At 53.1% G+C, this 27,886-nt stretch overlaps 10 protein-coding genes across 10 annotated transcripts; 4 read left to right on the forward strand and 6 right to left on the reverse strand.

Annotated features, from left to right (window-relative positions):
* Window positions 1-421: 421 nt before the first annotated feature.
* Window positions 422-3,152, forward strand: CTAM01_04897 (uncharacterized protein; the record flags this gene model as incomplete). The annotated part of the gene is made up of 4 exons (XM_060520927.1): window positions 422-544; window positions 596-958; window positions 1,013-1,420; window positions 1,473-3,152. The coding sequence occupies 4 exons, from the start codon at window positions 422-424 to the stop codon at window positions 3,150-3,152; spliced, it is 2,574 nt and encodes an 857-aa protein (XP_060384296.1).
* Window positions 3,153-3,341: 189 nt separating this feature from the next.
* CTAM01_04898 (carbon-nitrogen hydrolase) lies at window positions 3,342-4,437 on the reverse strand (the record flags this gene model as incomplete). Its single annotated transcript, XM_060520928.1, has 2 exons — window positions 3,342-4,223; window positions 4,393-4,437. The coding sequence occupies 2 exons, from the start codon at window positions 4,435-4,437 to the stop codon at window positions 3,342-3,344; spliced, it is 927 nt and encodes a 308-aa protein (XP_060384297.1).
* Window positions 4,438-4,927: 490 nt separating this feature from the next.
* On the reverse strand, window positions 4,928-6,739 carry CTAM01_04899 (nuclear membrane fusion protein Kar5; the record flags this gene model as incomplete). The annotated part of the gene is made up of 6 exons (XM_060520929.1): window positions 4,928-5,115; window positions 5,175-5,445; window positions 5,500-5,556; window positions 5,606-5,827; window positions 5,878-6,095; window positions 6,145-6,739. The coding sequence occupies 6 exons, from the start codon at window positions 6,737-6,739 to the stop codon at window positions 4,928-4,930; spliced, it is 1,551 nt and encodes a 516-aa protein (XP_060384298.1).
* Window positions 6,740-10,455: 3,716 nt separating this feature from the next.
* On the reverse strand, window positions 10,456-10,746 carry CTAM01_04900 (uncharacterized protein; the record flags this gene model as incomplete). The annotated part of the gene is made up of 1 exon (XM_060520930.1): window positions 10,456-10,746. The coding sequence occupies one exon, from the start codon at window positions 10,744-10,746 to the stop codon at window positions 10,456-10,458; it is 291 nt and encodes a 96-aa protein (XP_060384299.1).
* A 2,097-nt stretch (window positions 10,747-12,843) lies between these two features.
* CTAM01_04901 (helix-loop-helix DNA-binding domain-containing protein) lies at window positions 12,844-14,478 on the forward strand (the record flags this gene model as incomplete). Its single annotated transcript, XM_060520931.1, has 3 exons — window positions 12,844-13,346; window positions 13,416-14,223; window positions 14,287-14,478. 3 exons carry the CDS (start codon window positions 12,844-12,846, stop codon window positions 14,476-14,478), a joined length of 1,503 nt encoding a protein of 500 aa, XP_060384300.1.
* Window positions 14,479-15,655: 1,177 nt separating this feature from the next.
* CTAM01_04902 (metallopeptidase family M24) lies at window positions 15,656-17,310 on the reverse strand (the record flags this gene model as incomplete). Its single annotated transcript, XM_060520932.1, has 2 exons — window positions 15,656-16,956; window positions 17,103-17,310. 2 exons carry the CDS (start codon window positions 17,308-17,310, stop codon window positions 15,656-15,658), a joined length of 1,509 nt encoding a protein of 502 aa, XP_060384301.1.
* A 1,691-nt stretch (window positions 17,311-19,001) lies between these two features.
* CTAM01_04903 (Dfp1/Him1) lies at window positions 19,002-21,026 on the forward strand (the record flags this gene model as incomplete). Its single annotated transcript, XM_060520933.1, has 3 exons — window positions 19,002-19,412; window positions 19,477-20,826; window positions 20,880-21,026. 3 exons carry the CDS (start codon window positions 19,002-19,004, stop codon window positions 21,024-21,026), a joined length of 1,908 nt encoding a protein of 635 aa, XP_060384302.1.
* A 1,940-nt stretch (window positions 21,027-22,966) lies between these two features.
* Window positions 22,967-25,201, reverse strand: CTAM01_04904 (phenylalanine ammonia-lyase; the record flags this gene model as incomplete). The annotated part of the gene is made up of 2 exons (XM_060520934.1): window positions 22,967-24,799; window positions 24,842-25,201. The coding sequence occupies 2 exons, from the start codon at window positions 25,199-25,201 to the stop codon at window positions 22,967-22,969; spliced, it is 2,193 nt and encodes a 730-aa protein (XP_060384303.1).
* A 1,041-nt stretch (window positions 25,202-26,242) lies between these two features.
* On the forward strand, window positions 26,243-26,752 carry CTAM01_04905 (ubiquitin-like autophagy protein Apg12; the record flags this gene model as incomplete). The annotated part of the gene is made up of 2 exons (XM_060520935.1): window positions 26,243-26,629; window positions 26,690-26,752. The coding sequence occupies 2 exons, from the start codon at window positions 26,243-26,245 to the stop codon at window positions 26,750-26,752; spliced, it is 450 nt and encodes a 149-aa protein (XP_060384304.1).
* Window positions 26,753-26,893: 141 nt separating this feature from the next.
* Window positions 26,894-27,823, reverse strand: CTAM01_04906 (ketopantoate hydroxymethyltransferase; the record flags this gene model as incomplete). Its single annotated transcript, XM_060520936.1, has 2 exons — window positions 26,894-27,505; window positions 27,557-27,823. The coding sequence occupies 2 exons, from the start codon at window positions 27,821-27,823 to the stop codon at window positions 26,894-26,896; spliced, it is 879 nt and encodes a 292-aa protein (XP_060384305.1).
* Window positions 27,824-27,886: the final 63 nt, after the last annotated feature.

Genomic DNA, 27,886 nt, shown 5'->3' on the forward strand with positions numbered 1-27,886 from the left:
AGACGAAGCTGCATCGCGGTCCGTGTCAATTAGAGGCAACAAGCTCATTTCAAAAGACGAAGGCACTTGGTCTATTCCTGACGTCTTTTCCTAAGGCTCATAAAACGGAAGGGCATTTGAGCGGGCTCCTCACACACGCCTTTCAAAGCAAAGTATCGACTTAAGCAAGCGCGTCGTTTGCGCGATCCCTCCCTTTTGACTGACCGCTTCATCGTACCTTCTCGGGACATCATTGCGATTCTCGTCTTGACCAAACTTCTTCAAGGCAGGCTATCTCTCTACATGCAATTGTCCGTCACGAGTTCCACTCTTAGCGACAGCAACACCTATTTCAAGGGCTGAACAAGCTTGGGGAAGTTCACTCGTGTCACAAAGTCAACCTTTGAGTTTTCCCAGCTACACTTCTCATGTTCTTCTGGATATGTCGGCAGGCGGAATCACTTACGATGGAGTGCCCGGCGCCCGCGGCACTCTATTCAAGGATCTGAAATTCTTTGTTTCGCTTCGCGTACCCGGCAGAGTGAGAATCCTGGACCTTATCAAGGTAGGCAATCACTTCTAGAATGCCAGGCGTTCTGGAAGCTGACTGATGCAGCAAAACGGCGGCACAATTGCGAAGTTGGAAACTCAGGCGGATCACTACATTACCTACGATACCGGGCCTAAACCATCTGGGTCGCTCGATTGGAAGTTTGTCAGAGATTCCGTCGACAACGGCGCGGTACAAGAAACGGATAAATATGAGATGCACCAAACTCCCACAGCTTCGCGTCCTGTCGGCTCCTCTCGTCCTGCTGGTGGCTCCCGTCCTACAGCCAAATCAGCCAATTCTGCCCCTATTAAAGGAACCCGCACGCCGTTCAACACCGCCGACGATGAAAGTCTCGCCAGGTGGGTGCTTTCGCATGCGGCAAACAAAAAAAGCGGCAATGAGATCTATCAGACATTCGAGGGAATGGTGAGTTCGGTTCTCGACGTATATTCTTCTCTTGCTTTTACTAAACGGTTGTAGAACAATCGTCATACCTGGCATTCTTGGAGAGATCGATGGGTAAAGAAGCTATCCAAATTGCCTCCGGCTGAGCTTGAGAAGATGGCAGCTAATGCTCCGGATATCGCATTGCCGCCGCCACCGGCAGCCGCGACTCCTTCCAAGCGATCCCAAGCTACGCGACCAGCAGTGAAGAAGGCGCCTCCTCTGGCTATCCCAAAAAGTGTCTCGCAATTGCCTCCGGCGAAGGCAGAGGTGAAGGCAACGGTCAGGCCGAGCTCCGCCACCCATCAGCCAGCCGTCAGAAGGCCATTGACTCCAGCGAAGAGAGCCAAGTTCACAGAGGCAGAGGATGACTTGTTGATTCGCGAGGCAGGCAGGTTTGGCGGTACACCCGACACCAAATTCTTCAAGAAATTCTCAGAAAGGGTACGTCTGCTTTTCACTGTAGTGATAATGGCTCTAGACTGAACCTGAGTAGCATTCCAGTCATTCAGAGGCTGCGTGGAAACGGCACTGGACACAAATATTGGAGCCGCGACTTCGCGAGAGCTCTAAGGAAAGCCTTGACGAGAGCGGACTCTTGCCTGAAGAATCCTCTACAGTCAACATAAAGACCCGACCGGACACAGCTCCCAGCGGCGAGTTCACTCGACAGATGGGACGCCCACAGGACGAGAGGCCAACCGAATCTAACAGCCAGCCCACGGAGACTTCTGAACCCAAGGCCGTCTCATCTGGTGCAAGCCCCGCCAGAGAGGAAGTCGAAGAAGCGGAACAGTCACGAGAGCCAAAAGTCGAAGAGTCCCAAGCTGTTACGAGACAGGATTTCTACGACCAACTGTGGGGCTACCGAAAATTCCACCATATCGATACCCAGACCAATCCCGAGATCAAGGATCAATCTATCGACTTGTGGCTGTTGTGGCAAGCTGTTGGAGACCAGTACCAGAAAGGTGCGGTCGAAATCGACTGGGCAGCAGTCGCAGATAAATTGGGCTTCCACATTGAAAACGCTCAGTTGGTACAACAATGCTTTGCAGACCATGTCGCCGGCTTCGCAGCCAGCGGTCTGTTAGACGAACCTGACGTAGAATCCGAGGACGATGAGGTTTCACAGCCCGAGGATGAAGACGCCGTACCAGATGTGCAGCTGGAACCTCCACAGGTACAACAAGCGGTCACCCCCAGTGCTTCTAGAAAGAGGCAAGCAATCGTTGTCGAGACGTCTGGCTTTCCGTCGACACCAAACAGCCGGAAGAAGCGACAGCGCCTAGGCCCAGACGACGAGATCCCATCGACCCCCGACGACAAGTTGGGTCTCGCAAGCTTCGGAAACCTTGGCCCTAGCCCCTCGCTCAGTGTCAAACAGTGGACGGCCAGTGAGGAGCAAGTTGAGGGGGCCACAGAGAGAGACGTGGAGGAAGAAGAGCCCGAAGAGGATCTAACTGGCAAGCCCCGTCGTTTGGAGCCCGAAACACAGGACTTCGGCTTCGATGATGCCTTCAATGCAACTGACAAATCGCAAGACAGTATCGAGTTCGATATTTCACCGTCACAACAGCTTTTGGGCGAGGAAGAATCCGTGACCCCTGTGCCTCTGTCCTACAAGAGAGATAAAGGAAAGGGGATCGACCGGAACCAATCACTCACTCTTACACCAGTTCAAGAGTGGCCCGCCGAAGAGGGGGAAGGAGAGGAGGAAGAGGAAGAGGAAGAGGAGGCGGAGGAGAAAGGAGCAGAAGAAGCAGGCGAAGCTCCGAAAGATGCCACAGACCAAACCATGACCGACTCCCAAGAATCGACAGATAAGACCGTCGAGCTTCAGGACCTCATGGACCGGTTTGTCTCGTTTGGCTACCCGCGCGAAGATATCGTCTTGGCGCTGATGGCTACTTCGCTATGCACACCACTGGCCACAAGTCTGGTGAAGTACTTGAAGGAGCACAAGGACATTCCCAATAATTGGCAAGGAGTGTGGACGATCAACGATGACAAACGGCTGAGACGTATCGATGCTGCTGGCTCAGAGGGTGGCCCAGTGGATGCCAAGATCCAGAAGTATTGGGATTACCTCGAGTCGAAGCACACGCGGATCCGTATCGCGCAGAGAAGGAAGTTTCTTGCTTATCTAGATGAGACCGGGCAGAGCTCTCAATGAAGTAACGGCCGGGATATATCTCTTCATCCGCCTACAAGTCCAAGGCATATTGATAGCGAGTACTGAGCCATCAGTACCAGACTTTTTGCAATCAACAACATTCATCATGACCACACCTGGAGTCAAGATATCTGTGCCATCTATATTAAATGTCCTGTTAACCGTACACTGTCGTCTTGAGATCATCCCTTATTCCTTCACAATTGAGTACCCATAATGCCAGCCTTCCTTCCTCATATCCTCCCTCACCTTATACGCCTCCTCAGCAACATCCAACAGCCCCAAGTCGACCTCGACAATCTCCATCGCCTCTTCGGCACCCAGCTTGCCGAGCGCACCGACAAGCGGCATCGCAACCTGACTGACACCACAATACCGGACCCTCGCCCCCTCCTCCCGAACCTCCACCCCGCCTCCGCCCGCGGGCCCGCCCGCGTTGACGAGGACCACGGCCGCCGTGTTCTCAAACGCCCTCGTGACCATGACATTCTCCAAGAAAACACGCTCTGAGTCGCGGTTCACCACCTCGGTCGCGCCGTTCCCCGCCCCGTTGTCGCGCTTGTACTCGTCGGCGAGCCAAAACGCGGGACAGACAATAATCCTCGCCCCGTCGCGGATGAGCTCCCTAAACGCCTCGGGGAACGCCAGGTCCCAGCACACCAGCATGCCCGCCCTCCCCAGTGGCGTGTCAAAGGCGCCGTGCGGCTCGGGGCCCTTTGTAAGGTGTGGCCTCTCGTTGTGCCACAGGTTCTTCTTCTGGTACCGCCCCAGCACGGCGCCGTCGGGACCGATGAAATATGCAACGTTCAAAAGGTCCAGGTCGTCTGCTCCCTCCTCGCCGTCCGGCTCCACAATCGTCCCCGGCACGATGGACACTCCTAGCTCCTTGGCCAGGGCCTGATACCGCTCAAGGTACGTCCAGGACTGCGCGCAGGCGGATACGAACTGAGGGTGGCCGGGGACCCATGATGTTAGATGATACTCGGGCAGCACGGCTAGCGAACAGCCCTTAGAAACGGCGGTGCGGATGTAAGCCTCTGCCTTGGTGAAGTTCTCCTCTGGCGCGACGACCTGTGATGCTCATCAGAACTCTGTTTTTTTTTTCCCACGGGGAAGAGGCAGAAGTTCCCCCCGCCGCAGCCGCAGGGAAACCTCGTGAGCCATGGCGCATGAAAAAGGAAGCGCGGGAGCTAGACTGGGCTAAGCATTTTCGATGAGGGGTAGTCCTAGACTTACTGACCTTAGGGTGCATTTGAATGAGCGCGATCTTGACCTTGTCCGCCATCGCCGCTGTCTTCGTCTCGTCTTGAGTTAATCCCGCAGCTTCAAGACGGTCGGGTGTTTGGAGACAACGGCAAAGTTTAGCTGGCGGTCGGGGTCAGGCTATGAGGAAAGACAGTAATACGCCTTCATGCACTTCCCCGCAGTCAGTCTGCCTTGCACTGGGATATAGGCACACAAGATAGCAAAAGGGGAGATGAATGGATGAGAATGATCAAACTCCGGTTAAAAGTGCATAGTGCCCGAATAGGCGACTTGCTAAGTTCATATGCGAGAAATGATGTCAGAGGCAACCGTTTCCCAGTACTAATTTCCACCGATTGCAATGACCATAGTCCAATAACCCATCCGCAAAAAAACAACGAAAAGCAAGAAGGAAGGTAAAAGATATAATCACAAACGCCGGAAACAATTCGCCCTGCCCAGATGTCATAAACTTTGTATGTGTTTCGATTTGGAGATTCATGTCGAATGTCGCTCTCGACCAGCAGCTCTCAAGTCGTCGTCGATCCTCGGATATTGCGTTGAATTAGCGGCAGATCTCTGGAAAGATAATTTGGGGACGCCGTGGAAATGAAGGTCTTGTTCATGGCGCCAATAATTGGAGATATATGCTGATCAGCCTCGAGGATACCCGGCGAGAGATATTTGGCATAAGACACGACGAAGCCAGCAAGTTCGCCTATAGAGCATATTACAATCAGTATCCTTTTCTTGCAAAGTAATGTGTCAACACCATACCGAGCGCAATTAGTCCGAGGTTTCTCACTGCTGATGGTGGAAGACCGTAAGATCCCATGAGTAAAGACGCGACTGGGCACGCCACATATGGCACCCAACTTGTCCAACCCGGTCGATGGAAAGAACCGCGAACTTCTGATGTCGATGAAGCCATATTGTCAAGTGTATCCAGCAGGTCTTCTGAAATCTGGTTCACGTGTGAAAGCTTATCAGAGTGTGATTCGTATTTCGAGGAAATGTCATCGGTAATGTCTAGGAGTTTCTCCAATCCCTGAAAGATAGTCAGCGGCATGTTTGATTCTTGCAGAAGACTTTCTTCACCAACTTTCTCAAGACTATCTTGTCGGTGAGCTAGTTCAATCGCTCGAATGTGGGATAGTTCCTATTCGATGTCAGTCTAGAAAGCAAGTGGTCGGTCTCAACTTGCTTACCAACTGGCCATGAAGGGATGTAGACGATGCTATAGCTATTGTGAGAGCAGCCATGACAGCCGCGACCTCATTTCCAGTTCGTTCTTTGAAGTCTGTCAGTGCCAGCTCATGCGATGCTGCAACTTCGGCGTTGCTGCTAAGGACCGTTTTGAGGAGCACCGTCAGCAGCTGTTGCAGGTTCTGGGCATCCTCGAGGCCGCCTCGCATCGCAGAATTTGATGCCTTTCAGTCAGTTGAGTTGCAGTGCTCGGGAATGAGTGTGGCGAACCTACCTGTACCATCTGCATCACGTCCTGAGAAACATATCTGTCCAGGTCTTGTAAGCTGTTTCGCAACTGATCGATGTCTGGGTTCATTTGGCGGAGCTGCTCTGTAGTCTCAGCTGCTCTCAGATTGATCGCATGTAGGTGGGCTTCAAGCTCTTGTTCAACTCCCTCGGACAGTTTTGAGAGGACTTCGGTGAGACGTTGGTATAGACGAATGCTCTGTGCTGCAGCAATATTAGAAATATTCCCTATGTACGGAGGATAGATAATTACCTTTGTCATTATCTGCGCGAGCAGCTTCGCAGAATCTGAGAGCCTTATGACGGTAGCTCACCCAAGTATTCCACGCAGAGTCGGACTTGGCTAACCCCGAGAGACACGAATCTATCTGCCGAGGTGAGACGTGAAGCTGAGCAACTTTGGAGGTCGGTAGGTTAGCTAGAGCATGTTCTCTGAACGGCGCACATCCAGAAGGGATGACAAAACTGCCTCTCTCCAGATCACAGATAGCAAGACTGGCGGCATATGAGTCCACAAAGTCACGGATTTGTCTGCCGCTGTCGGTGAGAACGGTGGCGTCGTCTTTGCCTTCCAACAGCTGGCAGTTGTTGACCAGGAGTCGAGCAGCGATTCGATGGCAGAGAGGTTCTGACTCGAGTTCTTGGAGCTCCTGCATGGCGACGGCGTAGACATTCGGCAAGCGTGATGCGTCGTGAACTACAACCGACGGGTTGTCCATATGCTCTTCCACAGACCGGGGGTTGTCTGCTCTCCTTTCGACACCTCCCCAAGAGAAGGCTTCGACACCGTCGATCCATGCCCGAATCGACAGCAATCCCAAAAGGATTTTCGGCACACTGCACCACATTTTGTCACCTCCACCGCCTTAGCGTTGTTTGTCCCAGGTTGAAGTGAGCAGAGGGAAGTAGAGAGACTAGAGACGGGAATCGACAGATTGATGTCGCAGCCAGTGGGATATGGCGAGGCGACGCCGGGTCAGATGCAAGGATATGTGAGGGGAGGAGATGAGTGGGTGTGGAAGGACGTTGCGAGTCTCGGCCGTAAGTTGTTGGAGAAAGACAATGGAACGAAATGAGGCAACTTCTAGAGTTGGGAAGTGACTTGGCATGGAATTGAAGGTAGAAAGAGGAAGGAATGGATCATGGGATCTGGGGTTTTGTCATCGGGAAGGTGCCTTCCTCAACCCGAGGCTTTTTGCTTTGAAAGCGGAAAGAGCCAGCCACCACTTCGCCCCTTCCCATTGACCGTGTCCCCCATGACGAGGCAAGGTCATGGTGCCTTCCATTTCACCACTGTCCCGACTTTTTCTGCAGTGAGGTAAGTTCCCTAACTTTCTTCCTTCAGTCTGATACATACGTAAATATTCTCAGAAGACTGTTCTCGGTATAAAAAGGCGCCACGAACTTGAGTCATGGTGAGAATGGGTGGGACAGGACGGCACCAAGCGCGTTCAAGGGACGAAGTGTTTGAGCTACATCAGATCCATTGGTGACCTCGGAGAGAACCTAAATTCATGAATCGGAACTTGTCTGAATACAACAATGCACACTCTTAAGAACACAGGTTGGAATTTTCATCTAATAAGATGACTTGGTGAATGAGTATCTACAAGTAAGTGGTCACCTGGGCTCGTTGATCTTATATGAATATGATCAAGCAGTCGGCAGCATCGAATGACTTTAGAGCAGAGATCCCGAGGAAACAATACAAATCTAGGCTAGTCAGCGAATGAAATAGGCCAGAAAGTGGCATACAACGAAAGATATGACTAGTAGTCAAAATCGGCATCTAGTTTTTAGATTTTCGAGAAAAAAGGCAAGATCATTGTGCCCTCTAAGGAGTTTTCTTCAGAAATAGTCTAAATGTGGCCTTAGTCGTACTACACGAAAGGCCTTTCATTCGACATCATCACCAATGTGGTCTATATAAGGAAATCACCATCCGTCATCCGGGACGCGTATTCTTCAGTGCCTCGTTCCTGGCTGCCGTCAGGAACAGTATGAAGAGCCAGTGTAGCTCTGGAAAACAGCAAATTTAGCTCATGAGTATGACAAGAGCATATTGCGAACCACTCTGAAATCTTTCGCCTCATTGACATCGCAATGCCTGGTGTTATTACTTGGTGTTCAGTCAGGGACAGACCGTTTGAGCACTGTGTCCCAATTGCCCCAAAAAACTGGGCGCCGAGACAAAGAATTATCACGGCTTGTGGCCTTGAGAGTTATACCCCCAAAAACTTCGGAGGCTGTAAGCTGGGGTTATTCTCAACCGACAACGATGTCCGACATCTCGATGACTGCTCCGAACAACCGTGACCGAAAGAGACTCAGTCCGGGTGCCTACGTTTAAGACCCGAGTCCAAAGAAGCATCTTTACATGGATAACCGGCTTTCCTCTACCGACCCTGCAGGAAATAGTGCGCCGACCTCCCTCCACTCGGATGGATTTTCTCACTCCAAAGACTATACGCTGCATAAGGAAGCCAGTCGTGCGCTGCCATGCATGTCTACGAATGTGAGTCTGACAAATGGTGCAAGCAAACGGCCATCCACATCAGCCCATCCGCGCAGAAGCTCGCAGTAGCGGGGTTCTTTGAGAAAACTTGAAGGGGGAAAGGGGGGTCGTCGACCGGCAAGCCACAAGCGTACCAAACATTGCGGCAACATGGACCTCCTCGGGGAAGTGTTCAAGGTTGTATCCCGAAGCGCGTTCTCGCATGAAACCTGCGAGATTTGCAGAGGGACATACATACTTCCCTCCTTTCTTGGGCTGGAAAGAAACAAAACAGAACACCGAGGTGACTTTTGACGTTTGACACCCTGAGCAGATCACATATCAAAGAGTGACAGTGCGTGATAGGGCCAGGGCGGGGGGGCTTATGGTACTCCGGAGGAGTCAACAGGGATCTAGGGTCTTTAAGCATCATCAGGAGCCCAGTCCGCCCCCACCTTTTGACAACAATCTTTACTGCTCACTGCCTTGGTCCGCACATTCATCCTTACCAGAAAGACTCTCCTCTTCAGGGAGCAGAGAGATAGAGAGAGCGCGCGCGTAACATGGGAGAGCGCCTGAGGTAAATCTCGATGTACTTACAGCCAAGAGAAGACAAAGATGCCCGTATCCTTACCCACCGCCTTTTCGTGAAACCATAACCGTAGACAATATTCTTCTGCACTTAGCCGGGTAAAGACCCCAACAACCGACCGTTTGATAGGTTACACATCGAAGGGCCCACCAATCCCGTAGTTCTTCGCCGAAGTGACGTCGGTCGTGGCCCACTGGGAACGACGGACATCGGTGGCATGCTCCCAAAGAAGCTGACGAGAAAGTCCAAGTCCCGACTCCCGGTCTCCTCCCCCCTTTCCCCCTCCCCTTCCAAGCTGTCAAGTCACCCTGCAGAATTCTGATATGTGATGTACCGAAGGGCTTCTGCTCTTCCATTGCTACCTGCATCTCGATTCGTCATTTCCAGTACCGCGGAACGCGGCAAGGCGTCCGACGGGGTCTGGACCACATGGTATTGGTTGCACATCGGAAAACGTCAAATATTTTTCTTCGCCGAGAGAGGCATATATTGACCTCCTGTTAATCCTGTTTAGTCCTCACTTGTCTGAAACTACCACTTTCGGTTCAAGAGCCAGCATTACTGGTGTTCAGCAAGAACTCACTGAATTCTTCTTTCCACTCCCAACACGATCGTTGTGTTGCTTTCTTACCTTGTCAGAGAATCTCCTCTGAGCCTCTCTCCCGCGGACCCAATGCCTTGAAGCTCTATCTCGGAGTGCCTTTTCCGCCTAAGCTTCCTGCTGTTATTAGACAGCCCGCGACCTCAGAGTCCGAAGCAGAGTACACGAGAAGGCAATAGAGCAATTCATTCATACAACCGACTCTAGAGTCACGGTGGGAGGCAACAACTGTCTGAGAGAGTCAAGTCATCTTGAATACACATCTTTCAGTTTGTATGCAAATTTCACTGGGGTCAAAACTGCGGGCATCCAAGTAAATAGATTATGCTGACCGGCAACAGTAACAAGAACCAACATCCACGAGAACGGGGGAGCAAGTAGCAGGCCACAGAGTCGAAAGTCAAGATCGAAAAAGATGTGCACACTATATGACAAGGAGTGGGCCTGCGGCCATAAGGGCTTTCATAACATCGTGTATTGCGAGAAAGTAGGCAAGGGCTGTAAGGGACCGAGTGTCAAACACGAGACGCTTGTTGAGACCAGCGTTTGTAGTGACTGCGTTAGTCGAGCAGCTGACCCCAATCCTCAACAGCGCTGAAGAGTACTCTCCGAGTGATTTTTTGACTCGAGTCACCATCAGAACCAAGCTTGGATAAGGAGAAAGTTGCGCAGGGAGAATGAATGTAGTGGGTACTGATAATTCGTGGGTATTGTTGATTGTAACTAGCAACTCTTGGTAACATGAACAGCGCCATGCCAAAGTAGCTCGCCACGATGTGAAGCCTCACTTGATCCGCCACCTAGGTAGTCCTCCGTATTTCGCCCGTGTGAAGTTCGCGCATCCTGCGAGACCGATCACGCCTCTCTTACAGAACCATTACCAGCCATCTGGCTTGACACAGTACCAGTAACCCTCGAAGATGTTGTTCATCGAGCAACCACAGAGGCCGCCAATGGCCTGGTTCAGGCCCATAACATCGGCTTTGGTGATGTTGTTTCTGGAGGCGATGGAGTCGCACGTCTCACCACCTGTAGCTTTGTAGAATTTGATGCATTTTGGCCACATTGGCTCGAGGTGAGGGTTTGGGGTGGCGATGGGGCTGGCTGGGATAGCAACGACCGAGGTCGAAAGCAGGAGGACGGTGGCGATACTCGTCACGAACTTCATGTTGACCGTAAAACGAGGGCGGATTAATGACTCGGGAGGTAAGGCGAAGAAGAGGATGGGTTGTGTGATTCTCTTGGAAACTATCGAGAAGTTGAGGAGGGTTTATTTATACACTCTGAAGGACTGATGTCTGAGGGACGGGCACTGATGCTCTCATTCACTATGGTGATACCAGCGACTCTGCCGCTCCTGATGCTCTTTGACCGAATTTCGTATTGTCCAGCGCTGGCCAACAATTGAATGTAGATACGAGCATCAGAGCTTCTGCACTTGCAGCAAACTTGAATGGGGCAGCATAAAATCGAACAAACTTATATGAGATAAAATTGTCGAACGACGACGGGACGCAAGTCGGGGCCATGGGGAACGCAAGGGAGGAAAAGCAATTAAACGATGTATTCACAGAAGTTCTAGACGTCTTTGCGCATCGTTGGCTCAACGGCGCCAACGGCATTCGGGGTATCTTGTCTCGACCGTTCCACGTGGGTGCCGCCGCCACAAACGGTTCTACCACCAAGTCTTCATTAGAATTGCGGCATAACCGTTGCGCCTGTCTGTTCGAGGCAAGGTGAAGTATCTTGGCAGGGGGCGGAACAGGGCGATGGATGCGACGACGAAGGGGAGGAGCGGAGAGGACTCCGTAGTGTTCCCGACGTTTGAGAACTTCCGCGCCGGTCCCACCCCGAAGAGCACGGCAAGTGTGTATGGATTTGGGGAACGGCGAATCACGGTCCTGCTTCCATTCACAAACGGGACAAAAACGTCAAAGGAGGGACGAGAGGTGGTGGACAGTTTTGACTGGACCGACACCAATTCGGGAAAGATGTCTAGGGAATTTTTTGGGGGGGCACCGGGGGAGACCAAGCCAGAAGAAGCCGGACCCTAACGGAGCGGGAAGTCTATTCTGGGGCCGACGCTCGGGCCAGCTTGCAAGGCTGACAACGAGGGCGCGGTGTGGTGGGGTCGGATCGACGCACATCCAATGAATGACCCTTGTGCTGGAGCTCGGCGCCCATCGCACGACTCCCCTCCAGCAGCCTCGTTCATCATACGATTGTCAAGATGAAGTGGTCGATTTTTGATACGCTCAGCCAGTGTGCCCCGGCCACTGGCAAATTCGATGTCAGGCCATTCCTCCCGATCCTGCATCGTTCTTTCCCGCCCAATTGCCAAACCTTTGCACACTTTTCTGCCGGAGTAGTTTTTTTGCCTACTCGGCCGCCCTGGCCCGAGTCAATTCGAGTCAATCCCCCCCTCCCTCACGGAATCCGGCGCGGGTCACTTTTCCTGTCTTTGAATATCAGCCGACTTTTGTCTTCGTCCTTCCGCTACAGAGCTCCAGCTGTCTCCTGCGAGTCGCGGTTCTCGGACTGCTCTCCTACGAACTGCCGCAGTTTCCAACAGCACCACCACCACTATCAAATCACCTGAACCGCTCAACTTTTTCCTCCCGCCTCCGTAAACCTCCTGCAGTCTCCCACAGATCCCTTGTTGGATACGTAAGGTGTGACCAGTCATTTTCGTCCTTGCCTCCACATATTCCTCTCCCCCAACCCTCAACTCTTTTCTCGTCCTTCCCCGTGTTTGATGGATCTTGTTATTGTCCGTCCCCGTGCTTCTCGTTTGCCTCTTGCGCCATCACAAGACTACTCACAAAGGCCAAACAATTCTTTGAACGATTCGAACCTTTGCTGATCCTAATAAGCGAAATTCCCGCCTTGACTGCTGTCTATTGCGCGAGCGACACACTTTTGACGGTACACGAACGCGAACGACCGTCTCTGCTCATCCACTGCGTCCTGCCCTGCCTCCCTTGCCAAAGCCGACCCCGACGACTGTTGCTCGCTGCTTGTCCCCATCGCCTTCGCTGCCATTGGACGACTACATTGCCTTGATTGGCTACACGAGGTCGTACGACTGACCATCTTGAGTCGCCAAACTCTTTCACCGACCAAGAAGCGTACGAGGCCCGGGCCTCAACTGCTTAAGGATTATTCGGCAAGCGATCGAGCCGCTGTACATCCACTCTACATTGCATATATCGATTTCTAGATCGACGACCGCCGACGTTTCGGGGGCCGAAATGCTGGCGTTGTGATGGACCCCAACTTTCTCAAAAACCTCGACTACTTTGCTGTCCCCAACAACCAGACGACAAACTCGGCCGAGCAGACTGCCGAGTCATCCGCCACAGGTGCTGCCAGAAATGCGCCGGATAACTCCTTGTGGGAGTCCTTAGGCGGCGACCCTGCAAACTCTGAGTCGACGTCCAATGGCCCCTCTGGTTCGTTGCCTTCCTTTGCTCAGGCATCGCCTGCCAGCACGAACTTTGGGCTCGGCGCCATGCCAACTCAAATGCAGTTCAACCATGGTGGTCAACAAAGAAATTCAGGCTTACCGAGCCGCGCTGCGCCGAACCAAGATCCCCGGCGGAGAGATGGCCATGCACGGAAACGGACCAAGGTCGACTCGGAGGCTGCTGCATTGGAATCGGTCGACTACTGGATCCAATTCGACGATGATGAGGAACAGAAGCTTGGTGGAAGCTTTGAGATCGACTTTTCAAGGCGTAGCAACCCTACCCCGAATTACCGGCCTAGGTAAGATAGTTTGAGCCAAGGACAATTTACTGATCATCAAAGAAAAGCTAACGAAGTGACATTTGCTAGGCCCGCTGCGAATCGCCTGAACCCCATGTCGACTACACCTGGCCTGGGTGCCGGTTTATACACCAACCCTGTGTTCAAACCAGAGGACTTCATGGATGACGCTGCGCTGGACAATGCCCTTTCTGATGATGAGGACTTTTTGGAATCAATGAACCTCGGCGATCAGCTCGGGAAGATTGATTCTCAGCCGCCTCAGGAAGTACCACCTAGGGAGGGCCTTTACTCAACACCCTTGAGCTGGGAAAAGCCTGCGCCTGGGCTAAGGATGAACCCCCTTTTTGGAATGGGGGGAATGGGTGCCATGGGTGCGCCTATGCTTGACCCTGAACAGCGACGCTTGCTAGCAATAGCGCTCAACACGGGGCGATCTTCAACCAGTCTGGGATCCGGCATGGGGTTTGGTGTCGGAGCAGATCTTGGTCCGGAATTTGCGAGCTTGGAGAACTTCGATGCTACTATGGCGTCAGGCAGCATGAACGACCCGGCCAACGACCCCGAGCAATCGGCTCCTCACAAGGGCAAGCAAAAGGAAAAGGCTCCCATTAAGGAGGAGCCCGGCACCCAGAGGCCGCAAGTATCACGGAGCACCACTAATGCCACTGGCGTATCTGAAAAGTCGAAAGACAAAGTCAAGGCTGGTGATCGAACGGCACACAACGACATTGAGAGAAAGTACCGTACCAATCTCAAAGACAGAATCTCGGAGCTGCGCGACGCGGTGCCGTCCTTGAGGTCAATACCTGAGGAAGGAGGTGGTGAAGATGCTGAGGTTGACAGCCAATCGCAGCGCGGCCCCAAAGTTAGCAAGGTAAGCTGGAGTGTTTTCCCCTATTTGACAAGCGCGAAATCATTTACTTACACTCATCGGAAGGGCACCGTCCTCACGAAGGCGACTGAATATATACACTATCTAGAACGAAGGAACAAGGCCATTATGCGTGAGCACCAGGAACTCGCGAGGCGCCTGCAGGCCTTTGAGCAGCTCTTGAGCGCGCAGGCTCGGCAGCCCTTCCCCATGCCGAACTACAGCAGGACGCTGTTCGATCCAAGAGGTTTCTGTTAAAAGAATCTTCCCCCCTCTCATCACATGACGCATTACGATTGCGAACTGTACATATTACGTTTGTCATGGGCTGCGATTTGCCCCCCAAAATATACGATTGTGGTCAATCTACGAGGAATGAGTGGGCATGTTAAGAATAATCACAGGTTATCAGACCTGCAATGAAATATTTTACTGCGTTCAGAATCGAATGGAGCTCTTTGGGGAATGAGAATATGGGGTTATTGACCACTAGAGTGATTCATATGCCTGGTGATGTGTGGGGTCTGAGGCTTTTCGAGTTCAGATGAACTTCGGTGTGAATGAGTCCAGGCTCGAAGGCAGTGGCCCCCTCGAAACAAGAAGTATCAGTCAAAAGGAAAAACCACAAACTTCTCCCTGATTTTAGGATGATCTTACCAGCTACCGTTCCTGCGGTTCTGAATGAGGACGCGAGACCTCCTGGATTTTCCCCGTCTTTAAACGTCATAGTTCCTAACTACTCTTGAAGGCGATGCCATTACTGCCCGGCAACAAAATCGCCAGTAGCGGCTTTTCCAAGAAATGATGGTTGAAACATCTCAACGCTCAACCTCACTTTACCCAATCAACACTAGTTATTCTAGGCGAATGGCGAATACTCAGTCGCCACTGATTAAGACGACAACTCGGCACACATTTCACACTGACCACCTACACCGCGATGAGAATAGCTTCATTTTCTTCTGCATCAGAAGCATCAGCCGATCAATATGGCCTTTGACCAACCCTACCTGAAGACTCAGTTTCGAGAAGGCGAACAGGGCCAGTGCTGATGCACAGGAACCAGCCCCACCAGGTCTATGCTGGGAACGACGAGCTTTTCCCTCTGGCCTTCGAAGCTCCGATAGCAAACAAGGGTCCTGATCCCATCTAGTGGAGAAAATCCTCATACGAGATGCCAGCCTAGTGCGAGACTACACTGCAAGCACACAAGTGTCCCATCTCTTGCGACTTCTCAGGTGGACGAAACGGGGCGATGCTCAAGCAGCAAAAGCGGAATGGCTTCTCTTTGTGTAACGGCACCATTCTATGGTGCCACTTTGGTATCGTTACTTTATTGTTACAGCGATGGATACACGGAGGTTTACAGGGTTTCACAAATGTTGGTACACCACACCACACAACCCGTCTGCACAACCCACCCTTTTCTTCTGCACTAGTCTCTCAGAGCCTCAATATCAGCAACCTCCTTCACGGCCTCCGTCGTCAGGATATACGGCGACGTCTCGTCCACGCAGATGCTATCCTCAATCCGCACGCCCATACCCCTGAAATGCTCCGGCCACCGGTCCGTGTCCGGGACGTAGATGCCCGGCTCGATCGTCACGCAGTGGCCCTTCCTCAGGGGCGTCCGCCGCCCGTAGCCGGGGACGTCGTGCACGTCCAGCCCGACGTAGTGCCCCACGTGATGGGGGAAGAGCACGTCGACGTCGCGCGACGTGACGCCCTCGAAGCCGAGGCTCTTCAGCTGATCGAGCAGGCCCGCCGAGGTGTGCTCGTGGATTTCATCTAGAGAAAGGTTGGCGTCCTCGCGGCAGAGCGCGACGCTGGACCGCTGAACCGTGAGGACAGCCTCGTAGAGGTCTCGTTGCGCGGGGGAGAATTTGCCCGCGGCGGGCCAGGTGCGGGAGATGTCGGTGATGTAGGTGCCGTACTCGCCGCCCGCGTCGACGAGGAGCATTTCGTCCTGGGGGATCGTGTTGTTGTTGACGACGTAGTGGATGCAGAGGCCGTTGCGTCCGCCCGCGACGACGGGGACGTAGGCCGGGCCGTCGCAGCCGTCGGCGGCGAAGCGGTAGTCCAAAAAGGCGTGGAGGTCTTTTTCTCTGGTCCAGGACCGGTGCATGGCGTCCGTGATGACGCGGCCGGAGATTTGGCCCGCGCGGCGCATGTTGGCAATCTCGGCGGGGGATTTGATGGCGCGCAGCTGGTTGATGACGGGGTAGAGCGGGATCCGGACGGAGGGGAACCAGGACTTGTCCGAGTTCATGAGGCTGGCTACGAGCTTGCTGCTGCCGTTGCTGGCCGAGTTCTGTTCGTTGCCGGGCCTCGGGATGTCGTTGTAGACCCGACTCGCGCCCTTGAGGATCTCGGGGAGGCAGCGGTCGATGCGGGCAATGTCGTCTGCCTTGTCAGCGTTGAAGATGTCGAGGGCGGCCTGGACGCCGTTGCGGGCGCCCATCCATTGTTCCGCGACGGGCTCTTTGGGCCTGGCGAAGAGGTGGAACTCGTAGTCGCCGTAGTCCTTGCCGGTCTTGCGGATGACGGCGACCGAGTCGCCCTCGTTCCAGCCGGTGAGGTAGAGGAAGTTGGAGTCTTGGCGGTAGGGGAAGAAGACGGCGCCGGAGCGGTATTTGAGGTCTGCGGCGGCGAGGACGGCGACGGCGTTGTCCGGAAGACGCTCGGCGAGGCGGGCGCGGCGGTCGTGGTATTCTTGGGCTGTTATGCCTGGTGTGACTGGAGGCGGGTGTTAGTTTAAGGTATAGGTTGAGGATGTAAGATATCTTTGTTCTCATGGGCCATTCCTATGAGATTCACTTGAGGTAGGCAGGCAATCATGAGATGAAAAGATGTGTGAGTGAGAATGGTGAGAGCTGACTTACTCTCTCCAGCCTTGAGAATGTGAGGGTGAGTCTCATGTACGGGCTGGCCGAACTGCAGATCGGCGGCAGAGACGTCGGAGTAGGGCCGGAGCTGACGGCCGGCGACGGCACCGGAGGCGGAGGGTGGTAGAGGCCGCCGCCATGGCGATGCCGGGCGTAACCGCGGGACGGCACGGAGGGCGCGGCTCACCGGCCGTGAGACGTTCATGACCGGGTATAGTCACTTGTGATGTGAGTGGTGGGTGCGAGGTGAGAGAGAGAGTCAGACAAGGGAGGTTTTGGTGGATGCGGAAAATGGACGGGCTCTACGGTTCGGATGAGGTCATTACCGGAGGTGCTAACCACAAGGTATGGACGGATACGGTGCAGGAGAATTTGTGAAGGTGCCTGCTCACTGCTGACTCGTCAATGGCGAGCGCAAGCGGACTTTGTGAGACGGGGTAACCTAGATGCTCCCCCCCCTTTTAGGTATCGTGCCACAATGACGAGTGGATGAGAATTTGCAGTGAAAATGAGAGCTTGTGTATAAGTTATTTTTATGTATTTAGTGAAGGCATGCAGGCCATGTTTTGCATCTGCATGCGTATTATTATACATCCCATAGCTTATTCCGTCCAGCCACCCTGCTGCAAATCTGTATGGACATGGTAGAACGTATACTACCTGTATCTGTGTAAGGAGTACATACTGCGTAGGTAGTGGTGTATTATGTCAACTTTTCAAGGTTATCTGAAGCGTGAAAAGGTACCTGACAAGATGCGAATGCCCGCCCGTCAAGACATGGTTATGATGGTCACTGTCGAACACATTGCGTAGGCAAGATGCAAGATGCACCGGGGAATGGACCCCAACATGGCCCCAGAAGCAGCAAGATTTTCTTATTGTTTTTCCACACTGGCAGCTCCATCCAATTTCCATCGTCTGCAAGCCTGTCACCTTTATCCACCCGCAGACAGCCTGTCGCCTAGCACCCAGGTGCCTTGCCCGAGAGGTTGTTATTGTTGACGGGAGGTGGGCCTTGGGTTCTCATCTTCCCTAGGTACCTAAGGTAGGTTAGGTAAGGTAAGGTAGAGAGGTTCACTAAAATTGGGGACCTTACCATACCTACCTAGGTAGGGACCATGCCCGGAATTATAGCGAGCTATGCCTGTACTACAGCGGCTGCATCCACTGCGACCGCTGACTGGCAAGACGCGCTGGGCCAAGCAAATTTGGCCGGTTGCTGGAGAGAGGTCTGGCCCGTGCGTGTTTTTGGGCGAGTCCAACTGGGATTAGCGCTGTTGTTCCCCTCCCAAACTCGTCAAGCGCGACTTGGGTCCTGGCCATGGGTCCTTGGGTAAGCCCGGGGGGGCCACGGTCTGGTAAGAGTGGACGACGGGGGGGAGCCTCTCTTCCCAGTGTTCCCACCACACACACACGCACACACACACACAACACCAACCACTCTCTTGATTAAGAAAGCTCTTTCCTCTGCACATTCACCACACACCTCTCAGGTGCTGCCCTTCACGACGACTCCGACGACGATACCCTCCCCTCCTCCTCCTTTCTCTTCCACTCGTGTGGTTTTTTGCAACTTCTTCTGGGCTCAAACTCCGTCTTCAATGTCTTGGTGAACTTGTCGACACGGTCTCTGTTGGAACGCGTGAGCGACGTGTAGTAGCCTCCCACGTCGCGTGCTTGTCCACAGAGCAGCAAACCCCCCCCGCCTCTCGCAGCCACCACAACCACCAACACAGATACTCACGTTCTGTCTCGTCCTCTCTCTCATTTGCAGCGCCTCCGAACCACTCAGACCCGACCGATAATATTTCAACAGCCTTCTCACATCAAACATATTGATTGGGCATTTTTATGGCAGCCATATCCCTATCACCGAATCCCATCCCTCCTTCGGCCATGTCCACCAGACGAACGCCTTTGTCTAGCAACCCCAATGTGGTCAATTCACCCTTGAGAGCCGCTTCTGCTCTGGCTCACGCCAAACAGAAGCGCTCTCATGCCAACATCCAACGGGAGGAGCTCTACGCCCAGCCGCCCCCGTTCAAGAAGCAGGTTGTCGAAAATGTCGGCTCGCGTCAGCTTCGGTCGCCCTCCAAGGTCACAAAGGCTTCCCAGCTTCCCCAGCGAGTCGGCCGTCCCATAACAAAGGAACGATCAACACACCACGATGACTCTAGTAACGTCGAGAGGATCCGCCAATGGCAGGCAGAGTACCGCGGGAGGTTTCCCAAGATGGTCTTTTACTTTGATAGTGTCCCGGAAGACCAGAGGGCCAAGCTTACCCGTCAAGCCCAGTCTCTTGGAGCCGTATGTGCAAAGCTTGCCAGCCATCATGTTGTTGGCTTCTATCCACTGACAACTTCTTGTGTAGAGAGACGAACGATTCTTCTCTAGTAGCATCACCCACATAGTGACCGCCCGACCGATACCTGCGCAGGAAGACGTGCAAGCTGCTGCACACGACGCCGAACTCGAGGAGCAGCCTCAAACCATCAACCCTTCCCTTCTCGACCGGTCTACCGATGCACGAAGACGTCTTCTGCTAGAGACGACCTCGAGGCGAGCTCAAGCTCACGATGACAGAACCCGGAGGACGAGATCAACCCAGAGCAACGATGTTCTTCACAAGGCTCGGGACATGGGAAAGAAGATTTGGCCGGTGGAAAAGTTCCAGAGGATATTGCAGTTTTTGCTGGAGCCTGACCCGCATGTCGTCGCGGCATATGGCGCCAACCGCGATTCTGCAAGAAACGTAGGGACAAAGAAGGCTACAGAGGAGCCCGGTCTGTTGCAGCTATTGCAGCATGAGCGGCTGAACGGTCCCTCGGATGCTGTCACGAGCCGGGAAATGATCAACTTCAAGGGGCCATATATCTACATCTACGACATTGACGAGAAGCAGAAGCCTATCATGGTGCGGGAGTATCCCAAGGTCAATAACAAGTACCACGGCGAGTGGCCGCAGTTCAGGACTGTTACCGAGGGCCGATGCCCATTTGTCGAGGAGCCAGAACCCGTTGAACGGCCCAGCAGGAAACCGTCAACGCAGCAAAAGGATCCAAAGGAACACAAGGAGCGTGTCGCCAAACCTGCGGCCAAGGAGAGCCCGTCTCTCCAGCCTCCCGAAGTGCCTGCGCCAAAGGCAGCCATTGGTAAGCGCTCGCTTTCTGAGATGCAAGAGGGCCAGAACAAGTTGCGGGCTGCCATGAAGCCTATGGATGTGTTCAACCCTCCCAAGGCCGTGGTATCAAACCCCATTGATTTCGGCCGGACTCAACATGCTTTCACTGGACGGACTGGCAACGGGCGTTTCTTGGCCGGCGAGCCCGTCGCCTCTGGATTGCAGCCGTCAAATGTGACTTCGGCTATCCGGTCGAACATGATCTCGTCCACCTCTGGCATCAACGGAGCCAAGGCCGGTACGAGTAAGGAGGTGCATGGTTTGCAACGCAAGGTGTTGCAGCGGGGTGCACCCGTTCCCCAAGACGCCAGCTCCCGGCGGCTCACGGAGATGTCTCTGGAAGCGACGTCTACCAGATCTACTAGTGTTTCTCGAACCACCAGCAGGCGTATGGAGCTCATTGAGGAGGACGCCGAGAAGCAGAGCTCCAAGCTCTCGAGAACCAGCTCAAAGACACAGGCTCCGCCGGCTAAAAGCAAGCGCGACCTGAAGCCGGGCTACTGTGAGAACTGCCAGGACAAATTTAAGGATTTCGACGAGGTATGTGGAGAGTGGGACTTGAATAATAATACTGTCACGCTAACAGCTCGAAGCACATTCTCACACGCAAGCATCGCAAGTTTGCCGAAAATACTGACAACTGGGCCGAGCTGGACGACCTTCTCAGCCAACTGGGCCGGGTTCCCAGATACCGATCTAAACACTCACGCGACGACGAATACACGGACGACTCCTTGTAGACCAGGCCAACCCATGGACTCCTCGTCATGTCGCCCAACACTTTGACACCGACTCTGCCCTGCTTCCCAATGTTCTTCTCGATCCCCCACTTGCCGCTGCAATGCACGGCGCATTATCATCAAAAAGCTACGGATACGTTCCACTGTTGTGGAATCAATGATACCAGTAGACTGTCCAACATGAAACCATGTTTGGTTTCCGGTCATGTTTATTTTCTCTTCACTTCGTCTTTCACTAATAGGTCGGCTCGCATTGATATCATTGCATGCACAGTGGCGTTTGGCATGGATTATCTTATACCACGACGGCTCAATTTTCCTTTTATTTTCTTTTGGGCGCGGGCAGGGCGGCGGCACATTGTCGGCCATCAGCATCATTACCACCAGGGGCCGTACATGCGATAGGAGGAGAAACTAGGACGGCGGGTCTTAATGAACCACGGTGTAGATATCACATTGAACAGTCTATGCTTGTGTATATTGTACGTTGAACACGAAAAAAAAGCTGCATGGTTTGGGAAAGTAGGATGCTGCGGGTGCCGTGAAGCAGCCCGGGTGTTTGTGTTATTCAGACAAGGCGTTGAGGATAATTCAAGCATTTCATACACCCCATCGTATCCTAGATGAATGTCATCGTGCATTCCAGGCTTTGATTATGTCACCGGGTCAGTTTGGAGACCAAGATCTATTAAGTGTCAGATCCTTCGAGCACGCAACGAACTAACAAGTACATCAAATCTCCGGATTCCGGGGGTGCATTGACAGCCACGATCTCGACTTCAAGAAGCTATTATGTATTCATTCTAGTCTCGTCACGAGAAAGGCACCGGCCTGCGTACCAGCGTCTTACAAGCGGCCCAAGCTTGGTCTAGATAGGTAGGTAGGCAGAACAACACAAAGTTACTTGTTTGAGGACCACTTCGGTTCCTGAAAATCATCGTCTCCGAAATGAGGTGAAGCAATGGGCATTCCATAGTGATGGGGCTCGTCATGCGAATTAAGTTTCGACGATGCGCAAGCTACATAGCTTTTACGAACCCGACGGTTCTGTTTTCCCACGCGTTCGTTCTCTCGGTTACACGTCAGGCGAAAAAGCTTCCATGCATCTACGTCCCTAGTGCTGCGCATTGCGCGTGCCGCACCGCGCGCTGAATGCCCCACCATCCCACGGGCCTCGTTTAGTGGGGCTGGTATGGACTTTGTCCAGCGGGGTCTTGCTTGCGGGGATCATAGTGCGCTTTCAGTTCGGGAAGATCATAATTCAGTCTCTATGGCTCAGTCGGTAGAGCGTTGGTCTCATATCCATCCATATGACTCTAGATCATCTAGAGATATCCAAAGGTCGCAAGTTCGAGCCTTGCTAGGGACAGTTACTTTTGCTCTTTGGGACGTATGAAGTCGTTTTTGTGCGAATTTGTTGTTTTTTGAGGGTTTGAGGTGGTTTGTTTGGTTGGTTGGTTAGGTGTAAATCGTCTTTTTTGACTGCTTGGCTGCGTCTGTCTTATTGAAGCACGACCGCCTATCCCGCTCGACTCTAACTAACAAATACACACACCATGCTATACCATACCTGTGTTGTTTCGCGCAACGCTTCATTCAATAGCCAAAATCTGTCCATATATAGCCGTGCAACTAATGAGAACGTGTTCTTTCAATAGTTGAGTCGATGAAGGAAAAGAGAATGGAGGTCGAATGCTTGGGGGTTGGCTCTATTTCAGCTTGAGTTGAGCTTCAGACGGCTCATTGCCACTTTTGAGTGCGATATATTATACTGAAATGCACACATGGATCATGCGCAAACACTTGACAACTCGTTCCAGTGCTCAGGATCCAGTGTCAAGTACTCAATAATATTCTACTTCTTCTTATTTCAATGGGGCTGAGTTTAGCCAATGTCTATCTTATATCTAAAGGTGAAGAGCCAAAGTCACCGCGAGACCTTACTCCTCCCGCTTCCTCTTCAGTCTTTCTTGTTCTCGCGCATTTACCAGCGACATCGGCAGGTACCGGTCATCAAACGGGGCATGGCTCGGGAAGCCGCGAGGCCGCGATCCGCTATCAGCCGGGGTTTCGGAAATATATCTTCCCAACTCTCCGTCCTCTTGAAAGAGACAGGGCAACAGTTTCTGAACGACGGTGGCCTGGCGAATTGCCTCGTAAATCTTTGAAACGCTGGTACCAATTGTACTGGACTGCTCTTCTCTAAGGCCCTGGTGAAAATGAACTTGCAATTCCTGGCGCACGAAATCATGGAGCGCTGCAGAGCCTAGGCCTAGGCCTTCAGGGTACGTGTAGTTCGATTTGGGGTTGTTGGATGGGTCGGCGACCCACGCTTCCATGGTCTGCCGGAACTCGTCTCGGACGGCCAGGACTTGCATCAATGAGACGCAACTAGATCCATCGTGGGCTAAGGAGTCCATGATGTGGGAGGCGGCTTTGGACGCGACAACCGAGCAGCGCTGGGTGTGGCTGTACTTGTTTGCCCCGTACCACCACACTCTTACCAGCTCGTCCAACCCAATTCTTGTCGTCGTTGTCTCAGTCGTCTGACCCTCGCTCTTGATGTCCATGTCTGCCGATAACAAGGAGGCCAGGTTCGTCACGGAAGGCAACAAAGATATGGAAGACAGGAATTTCTCGTGATAGGCTCTCAAGTCGGCTGCCTGGCAGCATACAAGGAGATGAGCGGCACACATGTGTGATAAGACATCGACGGCCTCCATGGTACGGCGGCCTGAGAGGAACGCAAGGGAGTTGATGCCCTGGTTGTGCATCTCGGCCGACTGGACGTGTGATGAGACAGGATGCGCGAGCGCAGCCAGCTCCGACATGTAGGCACTCATGTTGACGTCGATGCCCTTCATAGTATAGGACTGATCAGGGTCTCCAAAGACCAGGTTCGGGTCGAGACCGTTGTTCGTGGCCGGATTAATCAGCTCGGAGCACTGCGAGAAGAGCATGCGCCCGATCATCTGCAGCGCCGTTCTGGTCTTGTCCATGGCGGAGGTGATGGCGGTCGCTTGAAAGTTGCCTCCAGAGTACACATCACCTGCGGCCACATCGCCGACAACGCCTATGTCGATGACTGGGTTGTCGGAGGTTGAGTTTAGCTCGGTCCGGATCTGCCTATATGCTAGTTGAAGGTCCTCGAGATACGGACCCATCCACTGTGGCGCGGTTCGAGTTGAGTATCTGTCCTGCCATAGACCTTGGCCCGTCCGCTTCTTACCTTCCAGACCAGTCACATACTTGGAGGACTTGAGGAAGTTGCGAATATTGTTGGCCACCTCTTTCTGTCCATCGTGAGGTCGAATTCTGTGAATGAACTCATTGGTCCACTCGACGTTACCAAGTAGGCATTCGGATGTGAAAGCAGTAAGCCCCTGGGCGAGGACTGCGAGTTGGTTCGCTTCGTGAATTACCAACGCAGCCAAGGCAGCAGAGGGTGCAGTCCCGTTGATCAGGCCCAAACCCTCCTTTGGCTGCAGCTCAACAGACTGTATGTCATATTGTTTCAATGCATCGCGGGCAGACATGACTTTTCTGCTGAGGCCTGAACCAACGGTGACGGAAATGTTGGGGTCCCCAATCAGAGTCCCCGCGATGTAAGATAGGGGCATCAAGTCCCCGGATGCCGAGATGGTGCCTCGCAAAGGAATTAACGGCGTGATGTCGTGACGTAGAAGGCTGAGAAGTGCCTCGATAACCTCCAGCCTGACGGCACCATGGCCGCGGAGGTTTTGGTTCGCTCTGATTACGATGGCGGCCTTCACCTAAGCTGTGGGAATAACATGGGACTGTCCGTCTTGATCAACCTGACTGTCGGTCAGGTCAGAGGAGGCGATGATGGCGCTTTGGGTGTGTTGGAGCAGAGAGATTTGTAGTTTCTTGAGCTGCTCCGTCCGTGAGTCGGCGCTGCCGCCGAAGCCCGTGTTGACGCCATACACGACCCAGCCGTTTTCCACATGGTGATCGAGGACGTTGATACTCTGACGTATTCGGTCTCGAATCAGTTGGTCATCCTTCACGCGAGGAACGAGCCCGTGACGCGCTACAGCAATGACGGCGGGAACGTCGAGATACAAGCCGTCTAAGGAAAAGACAAAAGCCAAGCTTCCCAAGTCTTTGACATCACGCGTTTGCTTGCGCACGAGCGTAGCATGTGTTGTTGCCATATTAGTGGATTTGGGCGACCCTGGGGTACGACGAGATCAAGATCTTAAAAGGGGTTCAAGTTCTGTAGGCAAGGTTAGGAATTGAGTCTTGCTTGATTAAAAGAATGTTTGGGAAAAGAAACAGTCCAAAGTGCACAAAATGCGCCTTATAAATATGCCCATGGCCATAATGGCAAGCAGCATCTCCTTCGTGATTGTGTGGCGTAGGAATAAGGAAGGTGAGGTGAATCAGAGATGACTTCTTACGGTTATGTCACGTCTGGATGCCTCTCTGACACTAAGCAGGCCTGGAGAGGGGAAGTGAGAAGAAGTGAATTGCGACTGGTAGCCCGACTACGAGTTGGCTCTCCGCGGCAGAAGGCGTGGTCAAAAATTGCTCGCTCGGTCGAGTGTTGCTCACGGCATATTGTGCTCTCTGTAAGGTAATGGGCGCGGCTTATGCGGTGAGAGTGAGAGACGTCGATTCAGGGCTACGCGCCTGAAGCCGAGGGTCGTTGCATCGATTTCCTGCATCATTCTCTCCAAGTACGGTACTCTGCGATCATCGTGCATGCATGGTGCCAGATAGCCTATTGTCCAAACTTTTTGGCCTACGAGATTATCGGATTTGGTGCTCTTAATTTCAGTCGCCTGTAGCATCGCGAGGCCATGATGAAGAGACGGTTCGAAATTGGTCTAGACAGTTCCGTTGGATAAGTATGTAATTGATGGTGGGCGTGTAGTCGTATCTGGAGAACAGAAGGTTCTTGAGGTGAGGTGCTCGAGGTGCCTGGCAAGCCCGCCCAGGGCGCACTCAGGCAGTAACCACTTACGGGGCCCCGGTCAACCACCTGCTAAACCTAGCACACAATGAATGGCCAGTCTCACTCTTTCATCTCCAACCTCACCTCCTTCCTTTCTTTACGATCTATTCATCCGAACAACCTCCCTGTGTCTGATGACTCGGCTAGCTCAACATTGCTTTCGATTCTTATCCTAACTTACTCATCTAATACTTCTTTGACCACGCATCCACTCTAGATAGCAACGCAGCATCCGAAAATGGCTACCCCATCGTCGCCTGGCATCCCGAGGTCAGACTCGGCGTCACCTCCACCTGCCTCCATTCCAGATCGCCCAGCCTCTCCGGAAGTGCCACTCACCATGTCCGCCTCAGCCATCCTGATAGCTCAACCTCGCGATGTGGCCTCTGCTCTGAGCAGCGCAGGCGAGTATCCTTCAGACAAGGTCGTCGTCAAATTCAAGGCTGTCGGAAGTGCACCCTCGCTCGCTCGAGGGGTGGCCAAGATCTCATCTACCCAGACTTTCCACACTGTCATCTGGTATCTGCGCAAGAGGCTCAAGCTTCAAGAAACAGACAGCGTCTTCTGTTACGTCAATGACTCTTTCGCCCCCTCCCTCGACGAGATTGTCGGTAACTTGCATAGTGTACGTCCATGAAGCAGTTATTACTAATGGCAGATGCACATGCTTACATGCTTGCGATAGTGTTTTAAAGATTCAAGCGGCCAGCTTGTGATTTCTTATGCTATGAATCCAGCCTTCGGCTGAGATTAAGTATGCTATTACATGGTATCCTATGGCTGAACAACGATGAAAATGCCTCCCCCTTCTAGACTCCCAAACACCGGTAATGCAGCACGAAAGTGACGCAAAGCAACGATCTATTGACCACCGAACGCGGTCAGCTCCTTACAACTTTTCCAAAGCGCTGGTAAATTCCTCAAGCGCCTCCTTGGAGATGGGATAGGTGTGCTCGGGTGCAGGATACTGTCGGCTCTTAACCTCGTCCCGATAGGTCTCGATAGCACGAAGACTCTCGCTCCAGACGTCGCCGTACTTCTTGACGAACTTTGGCAGGAATCGGCCGGGAGGGAAGTTTCCGGTCATGTCGACTTGCACCAAGACCTGGCCGGAGCAGCCATTGCCGGCGCCGATGCCAATGGTTGGGACAGAGAGCTTTTCCGTGACAAGTGCTGCGACTTCAGCGGGAACAGCCTCGATGACCATGGCGAAAGCACCGGCCTCTTGTACGGCGAGTGCATCCTCAAGGAGCCTCAGGGCCCCGTCGGAAGTCTTGCCTTGCACTCTGAAGCCGCCAAGGGCGTTCTGCCGTTGCGGTGTCAGTCCCACGTGCGCGAGAACGGGGATGCCCGCGGACGTGATCTTCTGGATTGTGGGGGCCATCTCCTTGCCACCCTCGAGCTTCACGCCTTGCACGCGGCCCTCTTTGACGAAGCGGATGGCAGTTTCCAGAGCCTGTTCCGGAGCTATTTCATAGCTGCCCATGGGTAAATCGCCAACCTGAGTTTGGATCAGTACGATATTTGCAGATTAGATCCAGAGTAGACTTACAGTAAATGCGGACTTGGTGGCTCTTGCGACAGAGCGGCAATGAAGCAGCATTTCTTCTACCACAACTTCACTCGTGTCTTCCATACCAAGCGCAACCATGGCCAAGCTGTCGCCCACAAGGATAATATCCATGCCGGCATGGTCGGCAACGTGGGCACTGGGGAAGTCGTGTGCAGTCATGACTGTGATTGGCTCGCGCTTCTTGTACAGACTGCGCAAAGAACCAAGTGTGACTTTCTTTCTTTGGTTGGCAGAAGTTGTACCCATGGGAGAATGCGAGCTGTGTCGCATCTGCAATGGTTGCGTGACAGCGGAATACATGGGTCGCAT

Source organism: Colletotrichum tamarilloi (genome assembly GCF_030869305.1).
Source record: "Colletotrichum tamarilloi strain Tom-12 chromosome Unknown Scaffold_12.1, whole genome shotgun sequence".
Classification (NCBI taxonomy): domain Eukaryota; kingdom Fungi; phylum Ascomycota; class Sordariomycetes; order Glomerellales; family Glomerellaceae; genus Colletotrichum; species Colletotrichum tamarilloi.